The sequence below is a fragment of the Canis aureus genome, chromosome 4 (genome assembly GCF_053574225.1).
Source record: "Canis aureus isolate CA01 chromosome 4, VMU_Caureus_v.1.0, whole genome shotgun sequence".
Classification (NCBI taxonomy): Eukaryota; Metazoa; Chordata; class Mammalia; order Carnivora; family Canidae; genus Canis; species Canis aureus.
In genome coordinates, this window is record NC_135614.1 from 57,645,230 (window position 1) to 57,657,500 (window position 12,271).

Consider the following 12,271-nt stretch of genomic DNA (forward strand, 5'->3'; position numbering starts at 1 on the left):
TGCCATGATTTTAACCATCAGAGATGTCAGTCAATCTCTGGTGGCCAAAAGACATAAACAGGAGTTTGACCTAATTGTTTCTACTATACTATGCTGAGAGTCTTATTACTGGTGATTCTGATAATGCTTTTAGGTGTTTGTTCTTTTTAAAATCCCTTATTCAGACAAATATGCCCCAAAGGATACTCTACCCATATTGGTTCTGCTTCCTCCTCAAACCTCCAGACTTGGTTTATTTACATTGTTTTGATTGTCCTCCACTTAAGAGGAAGTGTGACCTCGATTGCATTCTTCTAAGTGAAGGCCAAATAAATATGACTGTGATGCTCTAAAGGGGAAATGTGAAAAGAAAACCCAAGGAATTAATAGTTACTTGTTCTCACTTAAGCTTATTTGTGTGTGTGTGTGTGTGTGTGTGTGTGTGTGTGTGTGTGTGTGAAGTATGGAACCTTCTATGGATTAGCTTGGAATGTTTATCTTCTATGATTTTTCTCTGCCACATCCCAGTAATTAAAAAATAAAGTTTAAAGTTTATAAAGATCATCCTGGTCTTTGATTTTTTAAAAGGCCTCACATATTCCTATAACATTCCATTGAAGGTGGTATTTGATGAATTTATCTTAAAGGAGAAGATTGGTGGCATAATCAATATTGGTGCCTACCGAAGTCTGAGATAACTTAGCAGGGCATGAAGCTAAAACCTTCAATGTTCACACCACTTGGAAATAGTTTTTCAGGAAGCTGAGAGCTTCTCCAAGGTCAATGACTTCATACTCCTATTGATAGTGAGTGCAGCCTTCTTACTGCCTTCTTTCTAACACATTTATGGGTTTTCAGGAGAAGAGGTGAATAGAGTCAAAACTAGGGAATGGAAAGCTGTGCTAAAAATGACTAGATCATTAGTTCTGAATTTGACTGCACACTGCAGTTATCTGGGGAGTTTTGGGGAAAAACCACTGATGCCCAAGACATACCCTCCAAGATGTTAATTTATTAGGTGTGGTGTGTGGCCTGGACATCTCGATTTTTGAAAACTCTTCAGGTGATTCTAATATGCAAGCAAGGTTGAAATACACTGATCTAGTTTATATTCTTCGCTTTACAGAGAAACTAAGGACTTATGATTGGCTGACTTAAGGTTGTAGTTATCTGTCACCAAATGTCAAAGTGGATGACCTCCTAACTGTACCTTTGGGAAGTGCAGTTCTCCCTTATCAGCCTTGATATACCAGCCATTCTTAAAGCTCATCCTTACAGATGTGTTTGAAGCTGATGTTCAGGAAGAAAAGCATGAGTGAAAAGTCCAGAGTCAAAGCCCCCCAAGTTGCCTCTTTTCAGAGTCTCATTTCTCTAACTGTGATTATATCCTAAACTTCTCAGCCACTTGCTTTTCCAAGAATAGTTTCCCCAGCCTTCACACATCCTGGAACACTCTAATAAAAGCTCAAATCTCAGTGATGACCTCCTACTAGTATGTGTGCTAAGAGTCAGAGTGACCGCATGCTGTGGAGGATGCACCTCTGCATTACCAAGTCTCTCCACTGTTTGATAATTCCAAAAAAATGTGCAAAGCCTCAGCTGCTGTGGCTTAACCATAGCTCATGTCATACATACAATTATTTTCCACAGGGAACAAAGTGGGCAATAATAAAGACCCTGGTTATATTTAATACCAGCCAAGGACTCAACTCTGGTCTGTTTCCCCAGGCAGAGGAGTGGCACAGAAGATCTGAGACTTCAATCTGGAGTGTGTCTTAGGCTATATATTTTTGCTACTATATGACCATTTAGATTCTACCTTAATAGTGTGGTTGTCTGAAGTCCCTCCCTGAGTCCCCAGCTCTCATGTGTTTTCTTCCAGCAGTCTTCCTGTGTCCTGGTCACCTAGACTTCTTCCCATTTCTGGGCAAAAGTTCTGGTCTTTGGGTTGCTAACACATGTGTATCCTTTGTAGGCAACTCTTTCCCCCTGGTTAATTCCTTCCACATTTCAAGTCAGCTGGTGTGTTTCTCAAGGAAACCCCTGTGACCTGTCTCAGCTCTTATTTCCTGATCAGGACTTGACAGCACCAGCATTTTTCTTCAAACACTCATTGAACATGTAAATATTTGCTTATTTTCTGTCTTCCCATAATACTTGTAGCTTCCTGAGAATAGAAGCTAGATCTGATTTGTTCCTAACTGTGTCCTCAGTGCTGAGCAATGCGTAGCTTACAATGATGCTCAGTTTATCTTTGTGGAAGAAATACCACCAGGGTGCCTTCCCATTGTCCCTGTGACACCTGCTGTGTGTCTTGCTCATGTGACATGTCAAAAGGGAAAGGGACTCGACAATACACAAGCAAAAGATTATGTATCATGGGTGGCCTCAACAACTCCCTCAGAAAAACCTAAGGATAGGATTCCATCTTATTTGTCTATGCACTGTGGCTACCGCTGCAGGAGACACATGGTAGGTGCTCAGAATGATCTATTCCTGCATTGGAAGTCCAATTTCTATTTCTCCAGCTCCTATCTTGTGTGACCTTGCTAGGATAATCTACTTCGCTTCTCCAAACCCCTATTTCTTCATCTGTAGAACTTCAAGCACAACAACGAAAATGTATATAAAGCACTTTGAACATGGAGGTTACTAAAAAGATGTCTCCTTCCCTTCCTTCCTTCTTCCTCTTTTCTACCCCCTTCCTTTCCTCCTTCTCTCGTCCATGAACAGTGGGGAAGGGCTCCTTGACTACTGTTGAGAAATTGGGGGCTGGCTCTGAACCATGTGTAAGGATTGAAGGCCTTAAAAGTTCACCAAACACTGTGATCAAAATAAGGAACAAGAGGGAAGGTTCTCACCAAAGGCCCATGACACTGTCAACATGGGCCTCTGCGTGTGGTGGAGGCCATGTCTGTAAAAAGCTAACTGCCTCTGGAGAAAGCTAATTACAGAAAAATAAGGAAAATTGTAAAGCTGTGAAGTCTGAGAGGCAGGTGGATGGTATTCTACTTTTCTCCTTTGGACTAGAGAGATGTTGATGGATCTTCAAAAATTAGGAGTTGGGCTGATTAATAAAGACAGTAAAAGTATCTTTTCTGCAGTTGGAAGATTAAAAATTCTATTAGGAGCCTTGGTGAATTGGGCAGAAGTTGTACCAACCAATGGAATTAATTATAAAAGATTGTGGTGGAAGAGCTTGGATGAATGATTCTAAGAGATCCTGGTGTTGGCTTCTGAGAAATTCAGCATCTTTGTCAATGGAAGGGTACGAATGTCTCCAAGAAGTTATGACCTGACTCAGTGGCCTCCTCTAAGTATTCTTGTCTTGATCTGAATGTTGTGATTTCAGTGGTGAAAGTCAACTGTCAAGTTTTAAGAGGATCCCAGTCTTTAGCCACCCCGGTACTATTACCTGACAGTGACCATGATTGGTTGGACATGGTAATCTCATAGGAAGGACCAGAAGTCTAGGCACCTCATGCTTGGTGGATGCCTGCTCTCATCAGATTTTATGAGCACAGATGGGGCCAGAACCAGTTTGCATGAGGTTGTCTGTGCTTTCAGGCTGGGTAGTTTTGGTGGTTGTATGTTCTTACCCAAATACTCTGTCCCCCATGCGTCATCTCAGCTTCAGGAGATTTTTCTCTTCTGGGTACAATTCTATATTAATTTTACTAATAATTACCCTATGTGTGTGAAATGTCCAAAGAGAAATTAGGTATAGCTTCTTACCTTAAGGAACTCACAATCTATATAGCTCAAAAAAACCTAGGACATGTAGGAGTGGCAATAAAAGAAAAATCTGAAAAAGACTGTAGCTGGTTATTAACAGAAAATATTATATATTCTAGTTATCATTGTTAGTATTGTTATTTATTGAGAGCTCATCATGACCCAAGCATTTTGCCAGTCCCTTTATATCAATTTTTCACATAATGCTCATGACAATTTTATGAGATATGTACTGCCACTAGCCCCATTTTACAGAAAATGAGGGTCAGAAAGCTACTGGAACTTGTCCCAAATTATATAGTTAACAAATGGAGCAGGCAGGGTTTACGCTCAGATACTCAGTCTCTAGAGCCTGTCATTTATTTATTTATTTATTTATTTATTTATTTATTTATTTTATTTTTTGAGCCTGTCCTTTAGACCACCACACTGCACTGTGTTCTGGGGGAGCAGTGAGGGGGCACTCCTGTGATATGTACTGGGCTAATCCTGGGTCCTCGGTTTGGGTCATGGTCCACATGGAAGGTTTTAGGGAGTTGTAAAAGTTGTAGTTCAACCTAGCTCTTTTTCTGTTCCACTCTTTGCCTTTCCATACTTTGGAAAGTAAGATAGGAGAATTTTTAGATTTATGTTTTGAATAGAATAGGCAAGAAATCTTTGTTTAGTTTCTAGGAGACCTTGTTGTATTTGCCAAGCTTCTTGGAGGTCTACCTGGGTTTTAGATCTGAGGCCTATGCTTTTGCTCTGCTTTGTCCTTTCTGAGAAGACCTGGTAGTTGATGAGCTGGTTAAGGGTAGGAATGATGTGCTCCTAGGTCCCCTGGCTAAATACCATCATACAACCATCCCTTAATTATTCCTTGTTATTGTTTCTTAGTTCCATTGCCTTTGAAATGGGCCCTATGGGCAGAAGACAGGGAGAGAGATTATTCTGCATTAAGGCACAGGGGTGGGAAGCATGATGTGGGTGGCTAGAGTACGTAGTATGTAAGGAGAGCAGATTGCTTGGGAGGGGAAAGTAGGCTGGAGCCATGATGTGGAAATGTTGAATGCCAGGACAGAAGGTCTGAATGCCAGGACAGAAGGCCCTCCTCCTCCAACTCCCACTCTCTGTGTACAGAACTGAATACAGAGTTTCCAAACAGGGGAAGCAAATGTCCAGCAATGTCTTCTCCGAGAGCGACCCTGGATATGTGTAGGGCTGTTGGCTCAAGGCAGGGAGAGGCTAGGCGGGAGGCTGTGGTCAAAACTCTACAGTGGGTGTACTGAGCTTATCTGGGCTTTTTAGGGCATGTTCTAGGAGAGCAAATCCTACCAATGAATCTTCTTAGTCTAGTCAAGCCAACATCACAGCCTAGGTTACATTGCTCAGAGTGACTGTTTCTCCACTTTTGTTGGTCTGAGTCCCACTCATCCTTCCTCTTAATTTTTGTCTTGTCCCAGAAGCCTTCTCTAATTCCCACCTCCTCTGTATTCCTATCAGCCTTCCTATCTATAAGTTGCTTCACTGTGTAATTTTTCTGGCAATTTTTTTTTTGTTGTTGTTGAAGGTGCTGAAGGTCATAGATTGCATCTCAGTCCTCTCTGTCCCATCATGATGTCTTGCTTGTGGTGTTGCTCACATAATTCACACTTGCATAAATATTTTCATATTGAAACTAAATGATGAAATGTGAGGGGTCTTAAAAGTCATTTATTCCAAACTCCCTTTGAGTACTAGAATCTATATGCTCCCCAAGAGTTAACCCATTCTCTACTTGTATACCTCCAGGGATGGGATGCTTGCTATTTATTGGAATAGTCCATCCCATTTTGTGGTAGCTTTGAGAGAAAAGTAGATCTCACTGTGTTAACATCTGTTCTCCAAAGCTTTTAGTCATTAGTTCTTGTTGTACACTTGGGGACCCAACAGAACTAACCTATATTTTTTCCACCTGAAAGGCCTTCATATATTTTTTTAAGTCTTCATATTTTTATAAACAGCCTTCATATCCTCCATAATTCTCTTCTCTGATTATTTACCATCAGCTGTTTTTGATGTAGTTTGGGGTCATCTAGCTGATCTGCTTATCCTCTCTGCATGATCCTCTTTGCTGAAATCTATCTCACAGTACAGTGGCTAAGAAAAGACCTAACTCACCAAGCATGGCAAGATTATCTATTTTGTAGATGGTAGACAACTTCTTCCCTATTTTGGGAGCTATACTTCTGTTAATGCAGCCTCAGGGAGAATCTACTTTTCTAATGACCACTCTTGCCTCACATTATGTTGACTACCCATATAAACTTCTGTTTTAATCTCACCACCCCATCTCTGGCTGATGCAGTTGTTTCCCAGACCTATCTTTACCCTGACACACCTCATCTTCCTTCCTTTCTCATAGCCGTCTCCTTTCTTGTCACCTTTCTCATCATAGCTTACTGCCCCTTGCCTCAAACTGACCTCAACCTCTTATCACTCGCCACCCTTTCTAATACAAAGACTCCCAGGAAACCCAGCTATATCACAGAACAAGGTAGGAAAAAGGCCTGGGGAGACGATGCCACCTTCATCCGCTTGGATTCGCTACGGGATTTGTAGCAGAACTCAATTAAGGCAACCAGCATGGCTAGTCCAAGTCCTCCGATCAGGATGTAGAACACGCCTGCCACATTGCTGAGGCTCAGAGCACTCGTCTTGTCCTAGGAAGAGGAGGAGGGAAGGGGGGAGGGGAAAGAGCAAAGTGAGCCAAAAGGCTAGAGAGCATCTAAGCAGTAGCATTTTTACACACATACGCTCAACCCCATTGCCCTTTTTAACCTTTAAAATAGTTAGGCTTTTTATTCATTGATAGAGTGCTGAATATTCCTAGGAAAAGTGTTTGTGTGTAACAATATCCCAAAGCAACCCTGATTGTGTTTAATTTATAATTGCATTTCCCTCCCTCCTCAATGCCTGTTCTGAGGCAAGAGACACCACAAGAAATTCAAGGCAGCTTCTATCAAAACCTGCATCCTTGAGCTTACCCTATTCTTTCAGAAAAAAATGTACCTTCCTTTTCAGCTCAGTTCCTGTCCCTGACCCCTCTGTTGTGCAAAGAGAGCCTCAGCCTTGCTTGTTGTTTGTGTCTCCTAGTGTTTTTCTGAGTTGGCATTTAAAATGATCTTTTCCCTCGATGTGCCTTTAATTTCAGTTTAATAAGGCAGCCACTGTACATGTAATAAAGACCAACCAATGTATACCTTTAACATACTGATCTGAGCCCCAGTTTAGGGACAAAGGAAACTGGGGGGCTTGAAACAGTAAAACAGTCCTGAGATAGAAAAATGGCTCTATTAAATCCTAATGATTATGCTTAATTGGTATCATTTTTCTGTTGGAGGTGTTTGCTAAGAGACGTTATAGGCAGATGCAGGTAGCTGAATTTAGAAATCTCTACTGCCTGTGATAAAAGATCTTACACTGGTTCTAATGCAGACAGAGTGCTTAATTACTAGGGCCAGGGGACAAGTACCTATCTCCACTAGTGGGTTGACAGAGCTCACTTTATGGAGCCTGAGAAAGACCATCAGTCTGGTAAGACTATCCCTGCATTCTTTTATCTCCAGTTGGGTTCAAAACTGGGAGACTGAGGAGACTGGGGCCTGTTACCAGGTGGTAAGAACAACTGAAAGAAACTGGTGGCCATGGTGGGTGTAATGCTCAGAGACAGGGGAAACCACTCAATAAAATTCTTGACACAGGCAAGTGAACATCTTTAAATCTTGGGAGAATACTCATCTCCAGATGTCATGGTGGCTCTAACATCTTTGTTTATATTGTTTGTTCAGGTACAAGAAGTTTCTCATCAAATTAAAATGAAATGCATGCCTCAACTGGCACAGATACACACCATGGTTGGTTAGTTGGTGGCACTGGATAGGATATAGCTTTTACGTCTCTGCATGGGCAGATAGGGAGAGAGGCAAGTCACACAAAGGGTGAAATGTCTTGCCCTAGGGATTTCTTTGACATCTGCCTATTAGAATCTATACATGTGGGAAGGGATTTGCTATTGACTAAGTCAGTGGGCTCTGCCCTAGTTCTACTTGGTGCATTGTACAGGATTCAGCAGGGCTGAGCTTGGGGACCACAGCTGGCAAATAGCAGCATGCCTTCCCTCCCTAGAAGCAGCCTTGGCTAGCAGAGCTGTAGGATTATCTAAAGCACACCCCTTTGGTGGCTTCCTGTATTGCTAAAGCAGATGGCTCTTGAATATGGGTTACACTTGGCAAGGCATATTCTGGCTTTGGAAGCAGTGGAAATGATTATTCCAAGGGGTAGAATTTCTCCTGTTCTGGTATAATGGCCTGATAAGGGATATGTGCAAAAATGAGTTTGGTGCTTGGTTGAAGAGTTGGCTGAACAAGTAAATTCCCACTTGGCATTATTTTTCAGAACACTCAAAATGTCTCCCTGTTTGGTGTTTAGGAGGTCTGTAATTCTGCTTCTGGAGAGTAATTCTTCAGAGTCCTTAGAGGATTTATGGTTAGTAGAAGTTCCAATAAAACTCTTCTGTGTGGAACAGAAAAACCAACCTGACTCTTCTGTGTGGACAGGGCTAGGAGTGTGGTGGAGAGGCATGTTAATGTGTTACCACTTCACACCTTAAAAAAGAGTGGTTGACAGTGATGCTCAGAAGGAGTGGATAGGGAACAGGTCTGGGGGAAGGTGGTACACAAGAATCTGGGAGGAAAGAAATGATCCTGCTGGCTTGACACACCGATCAGCCTTTCAAAGCTGAAATGAAACTTGCCTCCTTGGTCACCAACATTGTTTCTATTTTCTTCCTCATGGTCATTTCAAGTTTACCTCGGTTGAGGATTGCCTTCAAGGATAAGGGAGTGGTAGCATCTTTTTTGTTGTTGTTGTTGTTGCTATCTTCAAAAAACCCTGAAAAAGCGTCTACCTCCTTGGCCATAGAAGGTGGGGTGTCTATTTCTGGTATACCTGGGAAGGAAATAGGGCCAGATCTTCATATGAAAGTAGGGAGAGGGGCATATTCTATGTAAATGAAGAAGAAGGAGAAGGAACATCCAGGGACTGAGTGCTTCACTGTGTCTGGAGGTGGAGAGAGCATCTTTTACTTCTGAAGGTCTCTGGCTTACAGAGATGGGAGTGTAAATATGTTGGGGGACACATCCCACACAAATAGGGTAGCCGGATGGTAAGGAGACTCCCACCTCTTGCAGGACTCACAGTGCCACTCATCTTTCTTATGCCAACACAATTCTGCAGTAGCAGGGATGAGGGAAGTCCTCTGGAATCAAGGGGGCACCTGGGCTCTATCACTACCAATACCAGAAAGCAAACGTAGATTTAGTACAGCTGCCTAAAGCTGGCATACTTTGATGAGATATGGAATGAAAGGCTGCTATTGCTGTCTTCTTAGCTCACATAGTTGAGGAGTTTACATTTAGCCAAGGTTTTATGGTTTCCCTTATGGGCACCATTTGATTTTTGATAACACTAACTTTAGTTTTTTCAAAGGAGGCCCAAGACAGCAACCTACCGTTTGGTTGCCATTACTGAGTTTCTTTGACTCACTCTCAGAATGATGGGATATCCAGGGGCAGGCTTAAAAATCCATTTAGGGACTGGAGCTCTGATTCCTTCTCTGGCCCATAGTGTCCATGCAAGAGGATGTGTATAAACAGCTATGGACTTCTGTATAAACAGCTATGTTGATGTTTCCTCGGCAAGCTATAAACTTCCCAGCTATTACCATGAAGAGGAGAAAGATAGAACCTGAGTCTTCTGAGCACCCTTCTGGAGGACCCCATTCTCCTCCCATCCCATAGCAGCTGTACTCCCAAAACCAAGGCAGCTTGTTGGTGGGAGTGAAAAAGTCACAACTTGTCTTCTGCCAGGAGGGAGGGAAGAGAGTGACAGCATTGAGAAGAATGACAGGTGAAAAGAAAAACAAATTAAAAAATCCATTTTTCAGCATTGTTGGGCTTGTTGTCATGGTGACGAGCCCCCCTACCTTCATCTGTCCCCCTTAACCTATTGTGTTGAATTGCTGCCTCCCTTATATGGAAGGGAGATGTTTTCTTTTTCACATTTTTTCTTACTCTTCCCACATAAAGGGGGACTGTCCCACACTCCCTCTGTGTTTCTGAGCCAACATCCCTTCCAGGATTGTGGGGCTGGCTTGAGTCTTCATAAAGAGGTTTGAGCCAGGCATGAGCAGGAGAGACTTGATGTAGAAAGTTCCAGGGAGAAGCCAAGGCCTTTGGCCACAAGACCAGTTCCTCCCACAGAGACTGGTGCTGCCCATCATGCAAGTCCTGCTAAATCTGGAACTAGGCTTAGGTTTCTCCAACTGCTTCCATTCCTTCTTATCCTCCTGTTAAGGCTGTGTACTCTTACAAAGCAAAGGCTACGGCTCCTACTCTTCTTTCCATTCCATTGGGATTCCGTACCTTTTCTGATGTCATTACAGCTGGACTTTTAGGGGCTGCCTGCAGTGTTTCACATGCTGAATCTGTTACCTGACTTTCCTTTCAGGGCCATGAGAAAAGTCCAATCCATTTTCTACCTACTAGCCTTTCTGCTATAGTAGGTTTTCCCTTGTGCTTTCCCAAAACTTAGATTTTTAGCCCATGAACCATTTCCCTGAGTGGCTGGTTATTTCCCAGGAATAGTGACTCAGCAGTTGGCTAGGTGCACTCACTAGCCAGGACCAAAGTTTGGAAGCTATGGAGAGGTGGATTTGGTTCCATTAAAGGAAAACCTTTTGATTCAACAGAGCTGTCCAAAGGTGGAACACTCTGCCATGGATCGTGGTGAATACCTCAAACATGGATGTATTCAGGGAGAAGCTGATGAGGTCATCTAAGAGATGCAAGCAGTGGACAAAAGTCAGATGAAGTAACCTTTGACACTCACCCCAACCCCAAGAGATTTGAGGCATCTAAGGAATTCCTAGAGGGCCTGGGATCATGCTTTTTATAAATTCTCTCTAGAGACTAACCTCTTTAGGGGATGCAAAAAAGGAACTCATATTAATTGGCAACTTCTGCTGTTCCATTTCCTATCTAGGCCAGTTCCCTAGCCTGAGTATTTTCCCCAAGAGCAACACAGGATGAGAATTGGCCCATTGTACTAATAATTGGCAAGGCAAATGCTGTGAAAGTAAGGGTTGTGGGGGCGGCTCTTTCCAGCAGTGTGTGCTCAGGGACCGGCTGCTGTACAATGCACCATGGAACATCCTGACTCGGAACAAAATTGCAGCAGAGAACTCAAGAAGACAGTATGGGTTGTGGAGGGGAACCCAAGGGCCAGCTGAGGCTGAGGCCTCTTCCAGAGTGTGAGGAATTTTCCAAAACAGAAGTACTAGGTCTGAGGGTAAAGTAGGCATCCCCATAGGAGGCCTTCATTGTGAGCAGAATATCTGTCTGGAATACGCATTAGAGAGCAGAGGTCTTGTATGTTGGAGGAAAATGGAGCCCCAGAGGTGCTCCTGGCTCATGGCACCAAAGAAAGAGTTTTAAAGGAAATATCTTTGTTTCTCTTCTAGTCCCTTCTCTTAGGGCAGTGATGGGAGACTTAGGATGTGTGGTTTAGGGGTACTGGGGAGGACCTAAGGTGTTTCCACATTCAATCTCTGATGTGGGTAACTACTGTATGTTGGACATGTCATCTCGGAGCACACATAACTCCCAGAAGATTTACCTTGAAGTCACTCTAGGCCACTGCCTGTGCTGCTTTACAGAGGCTGGGAGTGCTGACCCTGACCAGGGTTCTAGCTGGAGCCAGAAGCCTCCAAGGTTTGGGGGAGATGAGATGACTTCTGCATCTCTTTTTCTCAAGGATATTTTCTCCACCAATATCCCTCTTAGAATGCCTTGTGGAGATGTCTGTAGTGCAGAAGCCCATAGTGGGTAGGGTGAGTGAGTGAGTGAGTGAGTGACTGAAGCAGAGCATCATGTTATGACTCCCAGGTCTTTCCAGGTGGCCAATGCTCTTTATCTGAAGGGGCAGGGATGGGAGTTTGTACACAATACAAGGACAGAGTTGGAAGTTTGCCCTTCTTTGCCTTCTGGGCCTTGCTGAGGGTAGGGGTGGGAAAGTGAGTATGTTCACAGTGGATGGACTTATCCTGCTAGTGGTGGGATATGGTGACATAGTGAGAAGAGCTGTGGCTGGGAGGCAACTTAAGCTGACCTCTTGCCCAAGCTTCAGTGAGTCATTGGGCAATCTTGGGGGAGTCACTAAGTGAGTGTTGTCCACCTCTGGCTGGTATGGGAGATGGCATTAGTTGATACACAGAACTATGTGACACTGACCACAAAATAAGGACATTATTCTCTTTGAATCTTTCTCATTAAGCCAATAAGGAAGTTTCAGTTTGGTGCTGGTCAGTTTAATACCTCTCTATTAACTGCTCCTTGCCCTTTTCAAGAGAGATCAAACTTCAGTTGCAGTAGTAAGTGTAACAAAAAATTTTGCTGTTATTGTCATTATATTTATTTTTGTGATTGCCTTCCATTTTTTTGCAAGAAATACTGATTTTCTATTTATCATAGTAGTGCTG

The 12,271-nt window shown here is 43.0% G+C and overlaps 1 protein-coding gene across 4 annotated transcripts in view; it reads right to left on the reverse strand.

Annotated features, from left to right (window-relative positions):
• The window catches only part of GRIA1 (glutamate ionotropic receptor AMPA type subunit 1), a 306,425-nt gene that overhangs the window by 4,344 nt on the left and 289,810 nt on the right, over window positions 1-12,271 (reverse strand). For all 4 annotated transcript variants that reach the window (XM_077895794.1, XM_077895793.1, XM_077895792.1 and 1 more), the window contains one exon: window positions 6,261-6,395. In XM_077895794.1, coding sequence (XP_077751920.1) covers window positions 6,261-6,395 — 135 coding nt within the window. The remainder of the gene's footprint in view (window positions 1-6,260; window positions 6,396-12,271) is intronic.